The sequence below is a fragment of the Falco rusticolus genome, chromosome 5 (assembly GCF_015220075.1).
Source record: "Falco rusticolus isolate bFalRus1 chromosome 5, bFalRus1.pri, whole genome shotgun sequence".
NCBI classification, from domain to species: Eukaryota; Metazoa; Chordata; class Aves; order Falconiformes; family Falconidae; genus Falco; species Falco rusticolus.
In genome coordinates this window covers 18,610,550-18,635,051 of record NC_051191.1, presented here as the reverse complement: position 1 = coordinate 18,635,051, position 24,502 = coordinate 18,610,550, and the positions used below count along the sequence as shown (strand labels likewise).

Below are 24,502 nucleotides of genomic sequence, written 5' to 3'. Positions count from 1 at the left end.
TTTATGAGTGTTCTTTGGCAATTTTGAAATTAAAATAAGTTTTTAAATTAAAATAATAAGCAAAGAGCAAGCATATATTATGCATATATTTATTGATATTGACAACAAAGGATTTAACTGATTTCGGGAAGTGTTATAGAAGTAAACTTTAAGGAATAAACAGGCAAGACTGTGGTGAAATATTACTGAAAATGTTTGTCTCCAATTTCATGATACTTTGGATGTACAATAAGATAAAGTTGCATGAAGTAGTACAAGTAAAGTGTTTAAAATGTTAGCCACAACAAAACAGCAAATAATAAAGTTCTTCAAAAATATTTTGTACCTATTCCATGTTTTTCCCATCCCTTTTGTTCCTTCTAATTGGCTTTGAATAACTGACAATGAATAAATTGATTTAAATTATAAAGGTGTAATTTTGGAGAAGATATTGTGTTCTGGCTGCCATTCAAACTACAGATATTTTTCCCCCCTTCTTGGCTTAAAACAAACTACTGCTAATAGACTCAAATAAAGATTCAATTAACAGATGTTCTGTAGAGAGTCAGATTAAAAAACATAAATATTTAGTGGAACGCTTATGTTGTTAAAAAAAAAATAATTAAATGTAGACTCACTTTAAATTGTGGTTCTTTCAATAAGAAGCCAACCAAGTTAAAGCAACAGAAACTCTTCAGTATGATAGAAAATTCTGTGACTTAATTCACAGTGCTATGTGATACTGTATTTCTCATGCATCAGGTGCTTCCATGAAGTCTGTGCTGACTCTGGGCAATTAATAAAACAATAGGCATAAAGCATATTTTAAATCCATAATAGCCAATAAATATATAGGTCAGATTCTATGACTGTTTTCACAGTCCTTTTTTAAACTAATCAAATTTGATTTTAAGCTGATGACTTAATGTTATTTTAAATTAAACCATATCCTGATTGTCCTGAGGCCCCCCCAAAAAATGTACAAAGAAGCCAGCAGTATCTCTTAAACCCCATTGAACATACATTGACTTCACAGGCTTTCGCTATCCCCGCCAAGTGTTTGCTCATGCTTTTTACGCAACACATTCTAATGCATACAATGGGGTAGCTTTTGAGAAGGGTTTTGATGATTGAAATATGATAATATACTGCAAAAAAAAAAGCATTTTTAAGAGCCTTTCCAAACATCTACTGCACTGACAGTGGAAAAAAGGAGAACAGAGCTCCTGTCCCAATGAATCACTAGCATTAGGAGGCACTGTATGAATACCTGTGACAAAGGAAGAAGAGAGTTCACATGATCAAGAATACAGCACAGAACAAAATAAAGACCAGAGCTTCAATTTTATCTCCTTTAGGACCTTAGAAGAATGCAGTGGTATCTACACAACAAGTATTACAGCTAAAACATTAATATAACTCCATCTGTACCATGCTGATTCCAGAGACAAACCTTAGTTCGCAGCAGACAAGGTGACAGCCCCTTTAAGAAATGGAAAAGAACACTTCTCTGGAACCAAGAATGTCTTCCTTAATATTGAGATAATACTATGATAACGAATTAGGACTTGAATCCTATAGCATCTCAATGTTTTCCACCTTGGGAGAATTATAGGGTACTTTAGATTTACATTAAAATTGCCACTGCTACTTCAGTTTCCTAAAGAAAAGGTAAGAATGGTCATACTGGATCACTTGAGAGATCTAGTTTTAAATCCCAACTCCACTGATAGCTAGGGTGTAGTGCAAAAGGATCAGGACTGATGAGTGGGAAAGGAGACATCCCTGGGGACTGCTCCATTTGTCAGTGTCCTCTGGTCCATATGCGCAGGTCTTTGCCATCTGCAGGGGACAGTGGGCATTATTCAGCTTGTTTCAGTCAGTGCTCTGCTTGGCATGCATGCTTTTAATTATGACTTTTGTCATTAGTTTTGTTCTTCTTTCATCTGGTGACAAGTTCTTTCACTTTTATTTCTCCTGCATGGGAGAAATTTCCTTAGGTAAAGGAATAGGGACAGTGGCCAACAGGACTGGTTCAGGGAAGGAAAAGGCACATGCAGAATGTTCCTTCTGCTCCTCTTCTAAAGTAACAGTTTGCAGAATGCAAACAATATGCAGTGAGCAATTAGCTGACAAATACCATCAGTAAAGCTTAGCCTGTGCTTTCAGAGAAGAAAACAAATCGAAGACTGCAAGGTATGCAGTCATTACTCTTCATTTGAAGATGAAGGACAGCGGGAAATAGGACTGTACTGGTATACTGTCTGGGACTAGGCTGGGGGTGGGTAGTTTCTTATAATCAGGCTTCTAGAAGTGTGTTTCAAACCTAAGATGAATGGGGAAAAATCATAAGCTGCTGCTTTTTTTTTTTTTTCTCTCTCAAACCAGTGATTCACATAATGCTCTATCAAGAGTGAAGTAGCTGAATTAATGGCAAAATGTTACCTTTCCAAAACCTCCTTCCAACAGTGAGAGGACTCCCCTGAATGCTGTGAGCCCTGTAGCTTGTAGCAGTGGATCAAGTACCAGGCTAGAGAATGGCATGCGTGCTGGAAACTGCGATGATGCCCAGGGTTATGTCACTGCCCCCCTCTATCCTGCAGTAAGGTTCTCGACTTCCCTCTCCTCCTATCTCTGTTTGTCTACTTGGATAAAAAGCTTCTCCATAACGGCTCCTGCTTTACTAACCTGTGTGTTTGTACAGCTCCTTGCACCATAGGGTGTTCCTTCCAAGTACTTCCAATGCACAGATTACACATTGTTTCATCCTCTGTGCACTTGTGAATTCTTGTATTTATAGCTTGCTCGGCCTGAAGCCATCCTTTGTGCATCAATGGCCCATCCCTTCTCATTCAAGCCTTCCTAATACATATTCTTACTAATCAACTTGCAAAATAATGACGACTTGTTTGATTTGTTAAAAAGTCAAACCCAGCTTTGTGCAAGCACAGTGACTCTAGTTGTATCACTGACCTCACTTAGTCATAGTGGCTAAAAGGTGGAAAATCTGACCAAAACACTGTATTTCTCCTAGGAACAGCAATAATGTGGTTGCCTTGCTGAAAAGGGGCGGTATGAAGGCCTGGTAGCATACCAGGAATCAGCTTACATCTTGTGTACAGACACAGAAGTACTTATTTGGTGACAACCTTACTGAAATCGGTCTGTTAGTGACAGAGGTCACTATGAAGTGCTGGCTCACTGACTTCCAGGGAAGCCATTCACTGGTCTATATGATGAGACAACTGGAGTTCTATAAGCATAATGTTTTCCTCTGTTCCTGTATAGATCATAGTCCTTCATTAACGTGGTTACACTGATCCTGTTCCTAGGCACCTAATTTTTCTTAAGCTGTGAAAAGATAAATTGCCTCCTGCAAATGGCTTTTCACAGAACTTTAAGTAGCAAAAAGCAAACTGATGAATTCAGTTAGACAACTCATTGTTAGTCACATGCCAGCAGTTTCATAAGGCTTTGACCTTGGTGATGAAGCCCTACCTTCCATGAGCAGTCCTTATCTGACCCACCTGAATAAACCCATCGATGTTAGGGCACACTATGTCCATGGATCTCATGCCATCTCTGATCACACAGTGGTACCACCAGTAGCTTTATCTGTACTATGTCTTGAATCTTTGGACTATTTGCTGTGAAAAAGAATATAAATTGCTCTTCATATTAGCAGACCTTCAAAACAAACACCTAATAGTTTCCTCACAATAAACTGCTGGTATATTTCACACTTGCCCCAGTTCTTGCAATTGTAAGAAAGAAAATAAACAATGATGAACTAATTGGATTACCTAATGACCTTGCATTTCTCTAAGGTGATTTTACACTCATAAATGAGGACAAAGGAAGTAGAAGTTAATAGCATCTTCTCTCATCGTTTGGAATCTGGACACTCACTGTATACAAATTTCCTTTGATTTTTAAGGAAGGAATGGATTACATTTGATGGTCACTTTATCATGCCTTTACCATATTTTTCTTTATAATAGCCAGCGTTTGGTCTTGCCTGAACTGTAGGTCTGTGCTTGTGTTCAAAGCAGAAACTGATTATTGAGCCTGTTGATCTTCTTAACATCTAGTTGCTGCCAATCCAGTGAAATTATTTGATTCCTTTCCACTATGCTGCCTTTAACCATCCAACTGTGTCTCAGGAGGTTCCTGTCTTCCTCTTGTGCCCTCTTCATCCATCTTAAGGTTTTTTTCTCTGTCTTCCCTCTTTAAAACCTGTGTTGCTTCTGGTCCTACTGCCTCCTATAATCTGTTCACTTTTTCAGGAGCTTAACATCTAAGTTGGGAGAAACAAAACAAAACAAAACCAAGAAGCCAAACCCCAAACCAAAATGTTAAGTAAACGTCCAAATCCACTCTTGTCTTTCTCCTTCCTGGCTTCAGTTAGCTTTTAGGTCTAAAGCTAGGCCTGGGTCCATTAGGATTATTTGTTTGGGTAAGGAGCAAACACCACACACAGATACAAGAAAATCAGCATCTGTTTGTTTTGGCCATGAGAGTTTTCTTGCTCAGATCATATTGTAAAAGTCAGGAACTGCTCCAACTCCAAAGCTGGGAGTGAGGGCCTGACTCTGTCCTGACACATGCGATGCAACCTGGAGTAACTGCCCTTAGTTATAAATCTCACGTGCAACAAATCAGAACTAGAAGCAAATTGTACAACACATGGTATTCTTTGTGTAACAAAGCAATGATTAAAAATCAGCTGCAAAATAGAGTTCAACTAATTTGTCCTCATCCCCATGCTAGACTGTAAAATACAGAGCTTGGAAAGCAAGTGTCTTGCATACTTTTCATTTCACTCACAGGGCTGATTCATGCCAGTAAATACTGAAACCCCACCTCATAGTTTGGAGAAGTAATTTCCATTCCATGAGTATTGCTTGAAGCTAATACATGCTATTACAAAACACTTAAGGAAAACTTTAACCATTTCACTTAGGCCAGCTGTGAAGTTCAAACTGCTTTTTAAAGTTAATCATCATGTTCTGACCAGCACACATGCACATGTGAGATACAAATAAATTAATATGGCATGCTTATTCTTGTTTCAATTTGCCTTTTGTTTTTAAAATTAGAATACTCTTGCTTTGCCTAACAGATATATGAGTGTGATGGTATCTCAAAGATTAAAGTTTTGCATTTGTCTCTTTGTAGTTCATTTGCTATTTTACAAAGCCGGAGTCCTTGAGGGAGTGTCAGAAAGCCCCATAATTTTCCTCAATGTTCCATTTTACCTTTTTATCTGTGATGTAGCTAGCCCATGTGAAAAAGAAATGCAAATAGCCAGATGGCTCCCCAGTGTCCATACATACAAAAGCACTGACAAACAGAAGTGAATTTAACTAATGCTGATGTTGATTCATGCTCGAGCATATTTTTTCTGCTGTTTTTTTCTAACACTATAGTACTAGGAGCACGTGTTTGTGATCTTACTTAGAAGATTATTATTCTGAATTTTAAGAAGAGAAAGTAAATTCATCATACTTTTTTTTTTAAAAAAAAGGCAAAAATATTTCAAGAGGACAGTTAGAATCATCCTAATTTTTAGTCTTGGTATTTCATGGTAACATTCTTTTTTCTTTGATTGGTATTGCCACCGATTACACATCTCCCAAAAATCTCCTAAAAGAGAAGTTATTTCATATTTGCTTTGTGGTTTTTCTGTGCGCTCTCCTCTGAATCACCCTGCAGAGACCGCAGCAAGAGGGAGAATACTGAATTAGCTGATTCACTTCTGTTGCTTGGTGTAGTAATCTCTAATTACACTCAGTTGTGGGGATTTTCCAAAGCAGACAAGTGACTTCTCCTTTTGCCAGGGTGCTGTTGTTGGACTGAGGCATTCGAACATCACCACATTTCAAGGATGAGCAGCATCATGTTCACAGCCACACTGCCTGCCCATCGAGAGAATAAGCTCTCTGATGGCTTAGTTCAACTGCTCTCTAGGACAGCAAATGTTCACGCATTTCTGTGTAATTTATTTGCGTTAAGGAGGAGAATTGGAAGAGCATCAATATTTTTAAGGAGTCGTGCTCTGGAATGTTTAGTTCATCTGACACCATCAGCTAGTTCATCTTCCAGACATGATCTGAAGTGGGTCAAGCTTTTCAAGATTCTGGACCGATTTCTTTTCTGGCATCAGTTGCAAATCTGACATTTCATTTCAGAGGAAGGAACATCCCATACTTTCACGTTATCTGGGATTCTAAATGCCTTATAATACTGGAATTTCTTGCTTGAAGAAAGTACTAACTTTGCTAGGCTGGCGCTGGGGGAGAAACTGGCCTTGAAATGTGTAACCGTAAATAATGCAGGTGGGCTTTTACACAAAGTAGGCTACAGACACAAGGCATAAAAACATCCACATGTACAGATAAAATGTGTCCAGTAAGGGCACTGTATTCAAGCTACTCTCTGCTCTCTCTGTAACGCCATAATGCATTAGGATTATTGACTGCTTCGGTTAGTATGGCCAGAGCATTTTCAGTTGAGTGTGTGCACTGATTCATTGCGGGCACTTGTTTACTTGTTGATGTATTCCTGCCCGTGGGACACAGCTCCACATGTACCGTGAGGTGCTGCCTTGAAGCACTGCTGCGCCAGCACCCTGCTGTGCCATCTGCCCCAGCACAGCTGGATCGGAGAGCAGCTCTCTCTGGAAAAGTGGGAATCTTGATTCAAAAGAAGCCTGCAGCCATCAAGTCATGCTTGTGAGTCAATTTAGGAAAATTGAACCCAGAACCCAAATACTGTTGTTTGGAATATCCTAGTGGCTTTAACAGAGCTATACTGCAGTTTGTGTTTTCAGGACACCTTGGGCAAAATTTTCAGGGGAGTCCCACTGCCCTGAGAGCACAAACCTCACTACAACCAGACAGCCTGCTCAGTATCTTGGGGGAAAATTGAGCAAATGCAGCTTGCAGTCTCCTGAACGGCAAAAAAAGCTTCTCCAACCTTGTGGTAAACCTCCTGGGATAAGCAGAAGACCAACCTGCAGGTCTAACTACTGCTCCAACACTCTTTCTTACTCTTTGCTCATTGCCTTTTAAAGTTTCACATCGAGGAAATAGTTGGGGGGGGGAAGAAAAAAATAAAGAAAAATGAAAATTAACGAAAAAAGAAACAAAAAAGGAAAAGAAGAAAAGGAAAAGAAGAAAAGGAAAAGAAGAAAAGGAAAAGAAGAAAAGGAAAAGAAGAAAAGGAAAAGAAGAAAAGGAAAAGAAGAAAAGGAAAAGAAGAAAAGGAAAAGAAGAAAAGGAAAAGAAGAAAAGGAAAAGAAGAAAAGGAAAAGAAGAAAAGGAAAAGAAGAAAAGGAAAAGAAGAAAAGGGAAAGAAGAAAAGGGAAAAGAAGAAAAGGAAAAGAAAAAAAGGGAAAAGAAGAAAAGGAAAAGAAGAAAAGGGAAAGAAGAAAAGGGAAAAGAAGAAAAGGAAAAGAAAAAAAGAAAAGAAGAGAAGGAAAAGAAGAAGAAAAGGAAAAGAAGAAGAGAAGGAAAAGAAGAAAAGGAAAAGAAGAAAAGGAAAAGAAGAAAAGGAAAAGAAGAAAAGGAAAAGAAGAAAAGGAAAAGAAGAAAAGGGAAAGAAGAAAAGGGAAAAGAAGAAAAGGAAAAGAAAAAAAGGGAAAAGAAGAAAGAAAAGAAAAAAGAAAAAAAGGAAAAAGAAGAAAGAAAAGAAAAAAGAAAAAAAAGGGAAAAGAAGAAAGAAAAGAAAAAAGAAAAAAGGAAAAAGAAGAAAGAAAAGAAAAAAGAAAAAAAGGAAAAAGAAGAAAGAAAAGAAAAAAGAAAAAAGGAAAAAGAAGAAAGAAAAGAAAAAAGAAAAAAAGGAAAAAGAAGAAAGAAAAAAGAAAAAAGGAAAAGAAGAAAGAAAGGGAAAAAGAAGAAAAGGAAAAAGAAGAAAGAAAAAAGAAAAAAGGAAAAGAAGAAAGAAAAGGAAAAAGAAGAAAGAAAAGAAAAAAGAAAAAAGGAAAAGAAGAAAGAAAAGGAAAAAGAAGAAAGAAAAGAAAAAAGAAAAAAAGGAAAAGAAGAAAGAAAAGGAAAAAGAAAAAAAGGAAAAGAAGAAAGAAAAAAAGGAAAAGAAGAAAGAAAAAAAGGAAAAGAAGAAAGAAAAAAAGGAAAAGAAGAAAGGAAAAGAAGAAAGAAAAGGAAAAGAAAAAAGGAAAGAAGAAAGAAAAGGAAAAAGAAAAAATAGAGAATAAAGAAGCCCCTCTGAGCGGGGCTGGCCGGGACACGCTCTCCCCCCCACAACGCTGCCTCTTTCCCTCCGCACAGTGACATCTACCGGCGTCCCCCTCAAGCTCCCCAGCGCCCCGGAACCCCCCGCCGCCCCCTCAGGGCTTCAGCTCCGCCCGGGCCCCCTCCCCGGCTCCCCGCGGGCCGCCCCCCCGCCGCGGCCCCTAACCCCCCCGCCCCGCCGCGGGGAGCCCGGCCCGGCAGCCGCGGCGCTGCCGTCGGGGCGCGCTGGCAGCCGCGGGACGGGCCGCCCGCAGGGGCTGGAACTTTCCCGCCGAGTTTCCCTCCCGCCAACAGCGGGCCCCGCGGGCGCGCAGGCTGCGCGGGTGGCGGCGGGAGGCTGCCTGCCCTCGGGGACAAGCCGGGGGCGGGGGGGGACAGTCCCCTAACGAGCCTCTGCCCGCACTGTGCCCGCCGGGGCGAGCCGCGCCCTCCGCGCCCGCGGTCGCTCCGCGCTGCCCGGGGTGCGGTGCGGCGGGGTGGGGTGGGCAGGGCCGGGCCGGGCCGGGCCGGGCGGCCGCCGCGCTGGGCGGGGTGTGGCCTCGCCATTATTTATGAGCTGCAGCCCCGCGTTGCGCAGCTAATGATGCGCCGGGGCCCGCGGAGCCGGGGCTCGCTAGTGCGGCGGCCGGGGCAGGGCAGCGCCTGTAGCGGGAAACCCGAGCGTGCGCCGGCAGCGCCCGGCCGCGGCCCCTGCGCTCCCGGGTGCTTCGCTGAGGGCTGGGCAGAGGCGCGCCCGGTGCCTTAGGAGCCCAGCTATAAGGATTATTTTACAAAGCCGCCGGGAATACCTTTGCAACCACCGGGAAGAGAGACTTTTTTATTATTGTTATTTTTATTTCTTTTATTTTTCCCTACACACACAATGAGCCAGGTTTGGAATTAAAATGTTCTGGTAGCAGGAGTGGAGCCCATAAACTGAGAGAAACCAGATAGCACTCTGTATTACTGGTTCCTCCAATAGCTGGGTAAGCATAATTGAAAGTTCTCTTTCTTTGCTGTAATAGATGTGAAATGTGTCTGATGCTTGAATTTTCCTGCTGTTCGCAAATAGTTAAAGCAATATTTTCCCAATTAGCAGTCTGTGGTTGCGGGTGTCCCCCCTGTCCCACCCCCCCCCCCCCCTTCTTTCTTTCCTTTCTTCTGCTGAATGGTTTTCCTTACGGGATTTCAGGGTAGGACTCAGCCTGTAGCAGATGACACCTGCACAGCACTTTGCAGCAGAGCTATATAGCCCTTTCCAAAAGCAACACAGCCTGCTGCAAGCCACCTCTGTGGCAGGAAAAACTTTGCCGCTTCACTTTGGTAGTGGTTTGCCAGTTTGTTTACGGTTAGAATAGGATCTAAGAGCAGAAATGTGATTAGAGGTGGCTTTCTGTCCGTCCGAAAAGATTCTTTAAAAGTCCTTGCGGGGCTTTAGGTCAGTGGGTTGTCAGCAGAGATCATGTGCATGGGACGTGCTGAATATAGTATCATGACTTACTGGGATAAATTCAGAACTGGGATATAAGCCCAAACCGAGAGTCAAACCTGCAATGAGTTTGTGTTCAGTTACCACGTATGTAAATCTCAGAAATTAAGTCTGTTTCCATTAGGTAACTTCTGTCAGGCACCCTGAGGTACCTTTTTGGCACTATGTGCATTTATTATTTATGTGTCTAACAGCTGAGTAGGAACCATGCAGCTCAGAACTTGAATCTTCTATCTGCCTGTCACTTCCGTGTTAACGGTGAAGATCTGCAGTTTGAGCAATGAAATGGAGCAATGTTTCACTCCTGTAACTGATTGCACTAGAATTGGCAGGAGGCATGAGAGTGGGAGGGAAAGAGTGCTGAAAGAGGGTTTTTTTTTCTTATTTCCTACAATATTATTTCAAGGAAGAGAGAAAGCCACACACTTGTTCCTCTTTGACTTTTTATCTCTATTGCAAAGAAAGCATAGTGCTGCTACTGTAAAATACTAATCCCACTGCATGTGTTAAATCACATGTTCTGTATGATTGGCTATTTGTTTTGGCCTAACAAAGAAATTTTATCAGGATTTAATGGCATTTCTCTCTTGGAAGAAGGGTAAGTTAAAGGATATCCCATGGGCTAGTCACAAGGTTTTAAATTTAAAGCCCACAAAGCAGCCTTAATACTAGAGTTGTGCAGCCTGTTTAAAAATTATTCTTGGCGAAAACTCTGTGACTATCATTTTATTAGTTAACAGACCCTTATATAATTTGGAACCAGAAATTGATATGTTTCTCCTGTAGACCAGATCAGTATCTGGCAAATTTCTGACACTGGTGTTTTTGTCAATTAGCAGAGTTGTAACATTACATGCACTTTTCAGTACTCCAGAGCAAGTCATGAAGGAGAATTTAGAGTGTGGGCTACAGAGCTGTGCGCTCGCTCACCATCCCACCCCCAACTTAGTGTGAAGTTCTCATGCGGAGAGAAGCCTTTCCAAACGATTTACAGTGAGTGGATAGGGAATGACAGCCCTAGTAATGAGATACGGGGCTTTTACCGCTAAATCAGTGGTGTGGATCCAGCCCAAATTGGTGTTGACCTAAAGTCATCCCTGCCTGACAGCTGGTTCCTGCCATTCTGTGGTGGTTACAGCCGGTTCTTTCAGGACAGGTGTGAATCTTGGAGGGTCTGAATGAACAAGCATGTAGGAAACACTGGCTTCCACTGGAGGGACTGTCGTGCTAGAGCAGAGCTGTTGTAAAGAAGTGTAAGATGATGGCACAGGCAACAAAACTTACCATGAAATAAACGTATAGCCTTTAATGATATCTTCTAGCTGTAATGGTTGTATCCATCAAAGTGCTTCCAGTTACCATAGAATCAAATATATCACCTGCTTAACCAGTAAGGTTAAGGTAAGAAGGGCTGTTGATGCAAGAAATAAAGAATATATATAAGCAGGGAAGCAGAATGAGCCTAAAATAAGAGGCTGTTTTATTCTCACTTTTGCAGCTGAGCTGAAGAACAGAATTGTTATCATAGGGGAAGTGAAATTTGGACCTCACAGGTTGTGGAGAGATGCAGTTTAGGAGCATTAAAGATATGCAATATTCAGCTTCTAATGTCTGCTGGTTTTTATGGGTCTGGTCCGAAGTCTGGTGGCATTGATAGGAAAGTGTCTCTGCCTCCAGTGAGTTCAAGCCCTTCCTGATCTAAGAAAAGTTGCAGGTTTGTTTGGGGGTGTTTCTGATTCTGAGGAGCCCAGTCTTCCCAGCAGCTAATCCATACAAAATAAATACGGATTCAGCAGATGTGCAGGAGGAGTAGCAGAAGTATCAAGTGTAATGCACTGTCCAACACTGGGTATCCTTAGTGCTCTGTAGAAGTCTATGAGAGCAGGTAAGTATCCCAAAAGGAACAAGCCCCAAAAGAAAATGTTGACATTTTGAAATACTTTTGGTTTCAATGGTTTTTTGTGACGTGCAGAGTCAGGATTTCATCTTAAAAGATCTGGAGGCTGTTGGAGAACTCTGATTTCTAAAAGTTAAAGTTTATTTCCAAGCACTTTTGATTTCAAATGTTAAAATAGGAATAAAACCCAAACCAAACCTGTCCATCCCCCCACCCCCGACATGAGAGGGGGATCAAATATGATGTAAAGTAAGGAGAGACATCTAAAAATATCAGCCAGCTTTTTATTTGTGAAACTTTATCTCCTGTCCTTGCTTTGCTCTGCCTTGACATTTAGTATAATTATTTTTCCAGCAGGTGGAATTGTCCTTATTTAAATAAACTGAACCTGTAGTCTGCCTCAGCCAAAACTCAGGCTGTGTTGGTTCATACTAACAGGCAGAGAGCTGCTTTTGTGCCAGCACAGACGACTGCTGGCGAAAACCATTTTCAGATGTACAAAGAAACAACAGAAGTGCTGTGCCTCCTTCACATAATCATATATTAGGGCTTCAGCTGGAAGAGCTTTCTAACACAGGTCTTTCTGTAGCATTAGTTTTGCTCCCCATAATTGTGCAACAGTAATGTGATGTCTATCTTTCAGGTTTCCTTTCTTGGATATTAAGTTGCAAGTCTGAAGAGATGGCATTTCTTGCAATGCACGTGTTGATTGGGATATTTATTTACTTTAGCAGTGTAAAAGGATCTTCGCAGCCTCAAGCAAGAGTGTTTCTAACATTCAATGGTAAGAAAGAAGATAAACATTCTTAACCAAATGTTATGATTGAACATTTTCTTCTTCCCCTTATGTTCAAAACTGAGTAGACATGGCTTTTTGATCTGCATTCACAGTTATTTCTGTTTTGTGTTGCTGAGGTACCTGTCACCCTCAATTTGATTTTTACCTGAAGTTCATTGCTACTGTAGCTATAGGTACATAATTAATAATACCTTCTCTTTATTTTGAGAGTTGTTATGGCTTACTAACAATTAAAGGTTTTATTTCTTATCCTTAATTTTGTTTGGGAAAGATGATAGCCCATGACATGCAGTGGAAGCTGTTGATGTTTTCAGTTGGTTTCGTTTGGTGCCCAACTGAGACATTTCATACTCTGAATATCAGGCAGCCTGAAGGCTTACCAAGACACTTAGGAAGGCATGGAGTCCTCTGACAAACTGTCATTCCTTGTGCACTTCATACAATGCTTCAGGTGTGTGTAGCATTTAGCAATCACTGATGCCTGCATATTATAAACAAGCAATCAAAATTACTGTTTTCAAAAGAAAGATGCTTTTGCTTCTGAAGTGATACGCAGTATCTTATGGCTGCAATTACTCTGGTATTACTTTAATAGTACCTTGTATTATTTTAATAAGATAGCTTATTCTTCCAGTATTTATCTGTCTTAAATACTGATTTTAGCCACCAGTTCAGAATGTGTGTGTTCTTCAGGCTTTCAGTTTCTGTTAAATTTGAGCAGAATCTTTTTGTTGCTAACTGTAGAGGTATTGGCTTTCTTCAGCCCTATGAAGATTTCTGCTCTTGCCTTTGAGTCAGGGGGGATTGCTACTCCCTGCACCAATGCTGTCTGCATTAGGATAGTTTGTTTGGCTCATGAGTACAGGGATGTCCTGCAACTGCCATGTCCTGCCATGAAAATACTCTGTGTGCTTTGAAAGTCTTTAAAGAATTGCTTTAACAATCATAGCTAGTAAGTATCTCAAATTGCTGTTTGCTGCAATGATTCTATGTACGCTTGACTCTGAGAAACATCCAGAAGGAGACCTACCAAATTAGACCTTCCATGAATACCGACCAGCAGACTGAGCAATTACAAGATACTGTATATTATAAAGTATAGGGTCCTAAACTTACAAGCATGATACTTAATAGGTGTAAAATGGCATGGTTCCAGTAAAAGCAAGAGCAGAAACTGCATTCCAAGAGGGAATTGCCAGATGAAGAGGTAGGGGGAATTTCTTTTCCTTGCCTAAGTAACGCTGACTTACATTGATGGTGCTGATGCAGCACAACTCCACACAGAAGCAGTTTGGCTGTGGGTGTGTGTTACACCTGCGGCTTTGTCACAGTTACGCAGAACAGGCTGACACAGATTTCCACATCGTGTCTGTGGTGGCCCTTCAATCTAGGCTTCCCCTGATCCCTGGTATGCGTGTGAAGTAGGAAGTCTGAAACGGAACCACCCATAGGGCAGAAAACCCCAAACCTAGGGATTTAGAAAAATTAATGCCTGGGTGGATTGAAACCATAGTTTCCCTTTCCTTCTCTGAAAGGAGGTTGTCCCTCCTTCCTTTAAAAGGGGTTATAGCAGACAGCAGCCCCTTTGGTGAGGTTCTTGAGTCCTGAGAGCTCTGTCACCCCACACCAGCCCAGCGGACACAGCCTCAGCTCTCTGGTTCCTGGCTGTAGCCCCACCGGGCAGCCTGGGTTACAGCTGGCTTCTGCTGTATCGTGAACAGCAGCCACATGTCCTGTGTCCTCCCCTTGATTTTTAAAGCAATGCTTTGCATGGGTAAAACTGAGTCTTTAGCCTCAGTAAAAGTTAGGGGAAAGTGTCACCAGAGCCTTGAAATGCTATCCGGTTATCTTGAAATAGACATTTTGCTTTCTCTAGTACTGATCTCAACATTCAGCTTAAAGTGTAATTTTTTTTAAAGTCCTTGGTTTTTCAATGGGTCTTTCAAAGTCATAAAAGTAAGAAATTAATTCTGCATTTTGTAATGTGACAAAGTCTGAAATAAAGGGCTAAGCTTTTTATATAATATAAAAAATGTAATTTTATTTTAAAGCCTGATTTCCAGATGGTAAAAAAACAGCTTTCATTATGTGAAAAGAGTTTGCAGGTTGTTGTGTATAACAAGGTAATGGCCCCACCTGTAGCATGAACTTCTGTTCTGTAAACCTTCATTTATTTACGTGGGTAGTGATATAAGAGAAAAAGGTGAACCTTTATATTGTTATCTAGAAAGTGTGATAGCATGCTCTTTCTGCATAAGCTGCTTCATAGCTTATTGTTTTTTAAATCATGTAGAAATACCAAGTTATTTGCTGTCTCCATGCCCTGAGAAGTTGTCAGTTTTTGTAGAAAATTGTCACTCTTTTAAAGAGCATAATTTGAAAATAAAACTATAATTAGGACTCCTTATGTTTTAAATGACACCAGACAATAAAGACAAGTCATTCAAGCTTAGGATACTTGGATGATATTTTTCAAGTTCTGGATTGGATTTGGCTTGATGTCTGTAATTACATTGCATAAGTTTTGGGGGTAGAATGTATACAGGAGGAGAAAATGGGTGATGCTTTTCAAAGCTAACCTGCTCCTTCAGGATCAAGTCAATTGAGCTTATTCACATCGCAGCATTTCTCATGGGAAAATCCAGCAAGTATCTTGACCTATTCTCTTGTTCATCAGGAAAGATAAAAATGCGAATCATTTGAATCACGGGCTGCTTTTCTTTTTGCCATCTACTTCATTAAGAATCAAATGTAATTAAAAAGTAAGCCTGGGTAATACCTCAAGAGCCTGATAATAGGGATTTTGCAATTAACTTCAATGGATGAAGGACTGCAACTCTGATTTCTATTTTTGAAATCAAAAGCCTGGCCCCTTGTCTAATTAACATGTAGTTCATGACTTAGCTGAGGTTGTGAAATGTGTGTCTGATGTGAGTGTGCAACTTACTGCTGTCCGCACCCTGAATGTCTTGAAAATTGCAGTGCTGTACAGAACCCCCAGGCTTTCTATTTCTTTTTGTATTGCTTTGCCCCTTGCATAGCCATTAACTTGGATGAAAGCAAAGACCAGGATGGAGCAGAACCGCATGCTTTGCGCAGGTATGCCTGGTTATACGTGGCACCAGGTCTACAGAGGAGCAGGGAAAGGGGTTCCCAGTTTACTTGGAGTGATTTTTCAGGACCTAGTTGTCCTGTTCAACTGCGATGGCTCCAGCCATCAACGTTTATGCAATGAGCACTTGCAGAGCTGCTGCAGTTGCGGAAAAAGAAAGATGGCTCCAGATTCTGTCTGATTCTGAAAGTGCAAAGATGTGAAGCCTGTGGTGCAGCAGCTGTAGTGGCAGTGGAGAATCATTTGCAGTGCTACCATGGAGCATGCAAGAGTGAGGGAAACCGGGATGGGGAGAGTGAAGGACTCAACATGCCTCCCTACACTAGCAGTATGCCGCCACCCCCTCCTCTTACCTTTTCTGGCTCCTTGTCCCCAAAATAGATCTTCCTTAATCTACTTAAATCACCCATGATAATTTAAAGCACCATAGTTTATTTTCTCCCCATAGCAAAAGACTTACCTTATCTGTTTATGAACTATGAAGTATAGTGCCTGCTGTTTCTCAAGCTGCGTGCATTCCTCCTTGTTACTGCATGTTCCTGAACAGATAATTGAGAGCGGTATCCCTCAGCCTTTACAGGGGCAAAACCTTTCTCAAATCAGTGGGAGTATTACCAAAATAAGAAAGGAGTTGTTAGACTTCAGCATAGTGTCAGACTTACATTTCATTCCAACTCGCGTTTACATTTTGGGTTTTATTGCAACCCTAAAATGTTGGGCCATACTATTTTAGCGTCAATTCTGGATCAGTCAAAGCAGTTCCAGTACTTATTTTTGAAAATGCACTCAAACAAGTCGTCTTTGGGCTTTGAATTGATGTGGAGATGCACGACAGAGTGATAATTTCACAATTTACTGGGAACATTTCATGCATTCCTACCTAAAATGTCTGGTCAAGCAGATATTTCCCATGCAGATTCTCCCATTGTCTCCTGTGAAAATTCCATATGAGAAGTGGATCAAGGCTAATTTGCAGACTGTTTTGTTCTTCTTTTTGTCATAAAATTACTAGAACACGTAAAGGACTTTTAAGAAAGTATCAGTTGGCTTCATTAATGACAATTAAAAAGCATAAAATGTCACCAGAGCAACAGCACAATTATTCAACTGTCAACATATTTTAAAAGATTTAATGCAACCCCTGTGGTTACCCTCAAGAAAAAATAAAGGAACTGAGAACCATTTTCTTTGAGCTCTTGAGCAACAGCAGTACAACTTGTTTTTAAACAATCCCTCATTGTAATGTTAATGTTACCACAGTTAATAAAAAGTTCATTTATTATTTGAGGGACTTTGTGCTGATGACAGTCTAGTAGGCTAGAGTTTATGCTTAAATAGTTGATTGGATCTTTGGTGATGTCCATGGAATGAAAACTACTTGCAAAATGAAGTAGAGGTAAAGCTTTTTTTTTTTTTTTTAAAGAGAGAGAGCAAAAAGAAGACCATGGGGGGTTTTTTTGCTTATATGCAGAAGTCATACAGAAACCTTTTGAGTGTTTATATAGTTGTATAATTCTCAGCAAATTGTGTGTCAGATTTTCTCAAAACTAACTGATTTGTGGCTTTCACAGCTTCATGGATCTCAAATAGTACTAATTTATAAAGTGCTGAATACCAACCATGTGAAAATTCTTCCCCTTCAATTGACTCGCACTGGAGATCTAACAACTTAACTCACTTTTTAAATATGGTCAACTAAAAATAGAATTCTTTCTTATCTTTACTAGTGAGGTTGGTATTTCTACATTGGTCGAATTCACAGCTTTGGTTGTTCTTAAAGGCAAATACCTAATTTACAAATTGAAATCTTTGGAGGTTGTTTTTTGACTTTGTTTTCTCTGTAGATGGAATTTTTTTCTTGCTTTTGTCTTGTTTCTCTCTTGTTAAAAGAAGCAGACACATAATACAATAAATCTTGTTTTTTCACAAACAGGTATTAAAGGAAGCATTATATAAAAAGCTCAGTATTCTTTCTAGATTTCCATGGGTGGAGATGCCATGTGCCAAATGACATTGAATCTACTTATTTTCACACTCACTGTTGTTCAGTGGCAGTGTCACTGACTTGGCTTCACTGTCATTATTGTTGACATGAGTGTGCAGGAGAAGAGAATTTCATGTATTGTTTCTGTATTTAAAGTTAGGTTGTCCCATGTGCTGTGACTTCAGTTATGAAAACAATCACATGATAAAGCTGCAAACATAGGTAATGTTTGGTCCAGTTCTTTGTTCTCTGAAGTTACTACAAGAGGTGATGGGAAAGCACAAATGAGTACATGGTCATCCAGATAGTTAATTATCAGGCCCCAAATTCAGGGGAAAAGATTATAAATTTAATTCTACTCTTGGATGAAGAACTCATCCAAATTTTACAAAGTTTGAGAAGACTTCAGTGTTTCTTGCATGATAAAAGGTAGATCTGTTACCTAAGAGATGACTTACCTCCTTTAATCTCTTTCTGCTCCCCAACTCAGTCAATTTGACCTGTATCCAAACCATCTGATTTATTTTTTTAATGGAAAAATCAAACTTTATCTTAGAATATTTTGACAGATTCGACACATCTTGGCTTTCTCTACTTGTCATAGAAGAAAGCAGCTTATCTTGGCCAATTCCACTGCTCTCTCATTACAATTCTCCCTTGTGATGCCTGTCCAAGGCAAACGCTGAAGTCCCTCCACAGGCAGTTATATTGCCATTATTGTACAACACATCTTTTATGTTTAAAAAAATGCAATGAGAGAAAAATGGCATAGACATCTCTAATACACTATCTTTTTCAGGGCTGTTCAAGAACGAGTAACAAGAGCTCCTCTGTGAGCCACTTCCATACTGGATGAGTTCACAGTGCACTTTGATAAGTGATGCTGCACAAGCTTTTTTGTGTATCAGATGTAATTAGTGACGTGACTCACAATAATTACTCATTTTATTGAAGTGTGTTGACTGAGATCCTGCCATGAATAAATACATAGACCAAGACCTTATCCTGTCATTTGAACCGGTCGTTTCCTCAATATGTGTGTTTTGGTCTTTTTGGTGCTGACTTTTCAGTGTTCTCAGTAACAGTCCTTGATGAAAAGACTAGGCACTCTTTCTCAGGGAACGGCTTTTGTCGTAGGGACAGTTTGCTGGTCCGCAGTGTGCCTTCTCATCTCATCTTACGTTCAGGTGGCAGTAGCTGCAGCAGACACCAGGTTAAAAGGAGGCTGTGTGTTTTCCTCTGTTCATCCAGTTACAAGGTTGGGGTCTCAGGGATGCAGCTGAGTGAAAAATACACGTGAATCAGTGTGATGGTGGATCTTCTTGGCTTACTGTGAAGTGAGCAAATAGAGATAATGGTTTATGCTGTCTGTCCTTCCTCCCTTCCCTTCATACCTCCATCGTTATCCCATGAAACTTGGTACAACTGCACTTGTGTTATTACATCATCAGCTACTGATATGATGTCTTCCTGGAAGGAGAAATCCTGCTTACAGGTTTACTGAAGCCAAGACTCTGGTATCACAGCAGAAGGAAGATAAAGAGTAGTAGCTTTGTTTCTCCCATGAAACCACTCTGGAGCTGGGACCATCATGCCCTTCAGAGAATTTCGTTTTTCTCCTTATCCTTGTGAATACAAGGCTAACTATCTCTCCTTGAGGAAAAAGTCTCTTGCTTCCTGTGTGGATAAGGTTGATGGAGATTGTTTCCTGTCCCTTTGTACAGCAGCTAGAATTGTGATATTCCCAACTGCTACTTTCACCCACCAAATCAGTTAAGCAAAAGTGGGTGCTGCAAAGGCTCCTTGATTACCACAATTTAAACCCACAGATTATACCTAGATTATTTTTCAGAAACACAGTATACATATTTTTAACTAATAAACTTACAATAGTTGTTTCATATTCCAAGGCAGTGATACAAACAAGATTTTGAAGAAATGTCCTGCTACCATCTTACATCTTACCAACAAGAAGCCGTAGCCCATGGTACTTCATCATTATCTGAAAAAAAAGTATTTCATCATTATGTGAAAAAGGGGGTGCAAAAAGTGCAGGATCTATTAGGAGCTCTGTGTGTTGTTAAGGAGAGAAAGTGAGTTTCGGGTCTGGTGTGAATACCCTCAAATCACCGTGAGCTTAGAGTCTGCTCTATGAGCACCTTTCAGGGCTGAGCTCTTAATTCTTAATTTGGTCACTGTCTCAGGAGTGTGGTGTGACATTTTTAATGACATTGGTAATCCTGGGGAAGAAGGAATGCTTTTGGGTTTTCTTTTTTTAAAAAAAAAATATTTTTATTTGGATGTTGTAAGTAAATACTGCATATAAAACAGACCCTATTTTTATGGGAAGTTTTTACTTCCAGTACAAATTCCAAATGCAAATATGATTTTATGAAATGCAACATTTAGAAACAGTTTGGAATGAATACCCAGACTTTTGAAATATTCTGCTTAATTTTGACTCACTGCTCTGGGATAAATGATTGCCTCAACAAAATTATCTTCTAGAACATGGATTAGGAGAAATCACAATCACCCTGGATTGCCAAATTGCTTAATGGAAAAAAAAAAAAGTGTCTTGGCAGTCAATTTTATTTAAAAAAACAAACACATACCCCAAATTAAGCTGAAGCCAAATTCTTTAACTAAAGGCATCACTTTCAGCCATTAAAAGGCTGAGACTGGCATTCTGAAATGAAGAAAAAGGACTTGGCTTTAGAGTTACACAGTAAATGTGTGATATATTAAACTGAATTTTCAACTATCTGTTGTCTCAACTGTTATCTCCTTTTAGTATTTCCTTTGCAATTTCATAGTTTGTATATTGCTTTGCATATGCAACTAAAAAAAAAAAAAAAAAAGCCACCCAAGGTCTTGTAAATCCTTCCCTGAGAGTAATAGGCTTTCTCAGTCACCTGTTTTTCTGATCATTTGTTGTTGTTTCTTAGAATTCTCTTTCTTTGGCTTAACACCATTTCCCTTTACCATTCTTAATGAAAAATACATTTGCTTTTAAAAGCTTCAAGTTAGGCAGAATAAATCAATTTCTGTCAGCTCAGAATCAATTAAATTGGGCAAATATTTGGCTTCTTTTAACATCTGTGTAAATCAGGCTATATCTCTCAGTCTCTCAGCTTAAAGGAGCTGCAGAGTTAGATATACAGGGGTAAGGGAAATATGTGAGGCAAGTGTCTGATTGCTCATTCAGTTCAATGGCTGGGAATGACAAGGTTCGTTTTCTTTTCTTCTCGTGTAACTGACCAAGAATGCAAAGTTTGGAGCAGCAGCTGAAGATAAATATCATGGTATATATGCACACACAAATTAATAGCGTAACAGGAAACAAAGAGCAAAAGATAGCAGGATAGACGTATTCATAATCCTGCAGTAATTTGTTTTCAATGCAAAAAGGCATGTGTTTTCAAAATGCTGTGTCACACATACAGCGATACATACACCTGCATTTTCTGCTTTTTGATCCCAAACATTTTACTAGGTTTGAACCTAAAATTGTTACAGAAAGTCCTTAAAAACATACTGATCTCAGAGGACAACAGGAGTGGAGTTCCCTTACCCTCTACTGAGCCACAGCCAGCCAGGGAATGAAATAGTGTTTTAGTGGGGCAAACACTGGCACATGTTTTGGCTTTTCTGGTGCACGTCAATGGCACAGGATAGTTTGTAACACATTTAAGTTTCTACAGTTCCTAGAAATTCCTCCTTGTCTGGAATAATCAGTCTGCATGCCCGTCTTTGCAGTTTTCTGAGATAGTCTCTGTGTTAGTATGTTGAGTGCTCTTACAAGGCACAGTATCAAATTAGTACGCAAAAATGTGAGCACTTGCATCTTCAGAATGGTGCTTTCTGGGTTTTTAGTATCAACCAATTAAGATGTTATTTTCAAGGAGAGGCTTGGCATTCTTTCAAAAATTTCCTTTTTGAGGCATGAAAAGGAAGGATTTAGTTGGCATGGAGAGCTGATCCCAGGCTTAGGCTTTCCGATGGCTTCAACGTGAACACAGCTGGAATTTTTTAAGCTGATTCAGCTAAAAACCCACTTCCTGCCACTGTTGAAAATAATGTACCATCTTTTTTCATTTTTCTTCCCCTAAAGCAAACCTACAGCAAAGACAAAAGACTTTAAAGTCCTCATTAGGTGTTTTATTGTGGTTTGTGTTAGGGAAATAAAGCTGTGCGTACCTGGTTATAAAATACAAAAAATAATATGCCTGTAAAGCCATTACCTCTGATTTAATAACTTACCATCTTTATGGCTTTGGGAAGTCCCTTTAAAATGAGAAGTGTGTCAGCCATTCATTTCTCCAGTAGAAACTTTGGTTTTCTTATCGATACTTGCAAACAAGACTTTTTCAAATATAACTTTCAAAAGCAGAGTAGGAGAAGAATGAAATGTCAGTGATTTTTATTTCTTTGGGTCTTTCTTCAAACTCCCTCTCTACTATTTCCTGATCTCAGGTAAACGTGTTCCTAAGTTCACACAGGTAGCTGAAAAAGTCTATTCCTGAAGTGGCAAAACTGCATGAAATTGCAAAAATAATTTGAAACTTTCAGACGTGGTCAGGTGTGCCACTGTCTGCAGTAGTAGTGTTCAGAAAGTGAAGTAAGGAGAAGACTTATAAACTTGGCCATCATGGTTTGGTTTACCAGCCAGGTCCAACAAACAGGCTTTTATCTGATTCCATCTTTTACTTCGAGACACGGGAGAATCTTTGCTTCACTGTATGTGCTCTCTTAGCTGAAGAATTCTTCCTCCCACCCCAGCACCCTGAGGATGAGCAGTGAGTTTGTGAAGCGCTGGCATGGTGTTTATAGAAGAGAAAGTGCACGTGTCTTGCTGCATTTGTGTGTATATATGCGACTGGACTAGTTAAAGCTGCTGCTGTGTCCACTTTAATAAAAGCAGGCGCTGGGGAAGAGGGGCAAGCACAGGAATTCAGCATCTCCCCAACAGCTGGGGGGAACAGACCACCCTGATACAGGAGAGGTGAAGAGGGTTTTATAGAGGAAGGTTGTGCCAGCTGAATCAATACTAGGGCAGGTTTCATACCTACTGTGGCGGTTTACATAGATGTGTTGTGGGGGGCGATCTAATGGAATAAATTATTTATAAAAAATCCAAACAAACAACCTTTCTTGAGATGGATTAGTTTGCAGATGCAGGAGTCTGCTACAAATACTGAGTTAATCTCCATTTGCTATTTCAAAAAAAGATATGTTTCATTCCAGGTTCTCAGGTTGTTATTGACAAAGAACTTTCCCTTGTAAGAGCATTCCAGATACATCCAGCGCTGTGGCACAGTGATTAAATCCCTCTCCATTACTATTATTACTATTGTTATTATATTTGTGCTTCTGTTGAGGGCATTTTTATTGGTATTGGACTCAGGCACTGAACGCTGGTTTTGAGGCAGCCTGTTCTCCTCCTTGTATACTCAGTTTCCCTGTTACCTTGTCCTTAAACAGCTGAAAGATGTCTGCCTGGGCATGTCCAACAGGCCAGCAGCTGAGTTTTTTCTTTTCACTCCATGTGGTGACTGTGAAGGACCTTTGCTTTAAGGTTATTCCCTTTCTGCACGAGGGACAGTGGCACTGGGAGGGGTTTATGGCTTGCTTATGGCTGTTGAAAGCTTCCCTAGCCAGCTGGAGAAACCTGCCTTTCGGATCGGGGTAGATGTTAGAGAAAACATCTAACATCTAAGAACAACTAAACTTGAGATTGTGTGCAACATCAATAAACCACAGCACTCTGAATAAACAAGGTGGCCACACACTGTTTACTGTTCCCTTTGCTTATTTTTCCTGCTCTGTGCCTGTGACAGCCCCAGCCTGTTTGCTGAGCAGCTGAAAATGTGTTTTGTTCAAAGTGGGTCTAATTCCTGGTTGATAGGTACAAGTCCTTTGTGGAAATACAGGAGAGAGAAATAGCAGATTGTGGGATATTTTTTCTCTAAAAGGCCTTTTCAGGAAAGAAACAAATCTTCAAGAGATTTCTCAGTGAAGAGTGAGGGAGTGATGTAGCAGTCACCAAAGGATCTTGTGGAGATTACTCATAGGCACAAGGAGTTGGGATGAAGATATTCCATCCCAGCAAACGTTGTATGAGAACATTCAGCCATAATGTCTGCTCAAGAGGTAATTTCCCGCTCCTTTGAAGCTGACTTCAGATCTGGTACCAGATCTTCTCATGATGAAGAAAGTACAAGCGTGTATTCTCTTCAGGCTCACTTAGGAGGCAAAATATTATTTTTCTACACAGGAATTGAGCATGGTTCTGGCCGACTGTCATTTCTATGTCAAATTTTTCTGCAATTACGCCAATTTATTTGTCTTGATCTGTGGAGAGGAGAGATCAGGGAAGGCAATTGCTGTGTGCAGTTTTGGGCTCTCCCATCATAAGAGGTGCTGGCCAAATGGGAGAAGCCCAGTGAGGGACCACTAAGCTGTTATGGGTGCTGGAGCTTGTGGCAGACAAGGAGAGGCTGAGACAGCTGAGTTTCTTCAGCCTGGAGAAGAGAAGGTTAAGGGGCATCTTGTGGCTGTCTTCAACTGTCTGGTGGAGAGAATATGGAGAGGACAGAGCCAGACTCTTCTCAGAAGTGCACAGTGGCTGGACAAAAGGCAAAAGTCTCAAGTTTTAGCGAAAGGAATTTTATTTTGGTGGTAGGACTGAGTTTTTTCTTTCCACCATGAACATAGTGAGACATTGGAACAGGTTGTACAGGGAGGCAATGGACTCTCTCTCACTCCAGGTATTCAGAACTCAGCTCTTGTGCAAACCCATCTCACTTCAGTAGCTAGACCTGTTTTGAGCAGGAGTCTGGCCAACATAACCTTCAGATGTCCTTTCCAACTTGCATGCTTTCTGGTTCTGTGATTTTATCAGCGATCAGCAAGTGTGAGTATTAAGATGTTGGTATATCTTTTGGCAGTGTTTCCAGCACAGCTTATCTACCAAAGCAGTTCTGAAGAAGAAAGTTAGCTTTTCTCAAG

The 24,502-nt window shown here is 40.3% G+C and overlaps 1 protein-coding gene across 1 annotated transcript in view; it reads left to right on the top strand.

Annotated features, from left to right (window-relative positions):
* Nucleotides 1–8,745: 8,745 nt before the first annotated feature.
* SEMA3C (semaphorin 3C) overlaps nucleotides 8,746–24,502 on the top strand; it is a 120,296-nt gene continuing 104,539 nt past the window's right edge. The window contains exons 1-2 of the mRNA XM_037390194.1: nucleotides 8,746–9,196; nucleotides 12,240–12,380. Of these exons, the coding sequence (XP_037246091.1) occupies nucleotides 12,278–12,380 (103 nt within the window). The 5' untranslated portion in view covers nucleotides 8,746–9,196; nucleotides 12,240–12,277. The remainder of the gene's footprint in view (nucleotides 9,197–12,239; nucleotides 12,381–24,502) is intronic.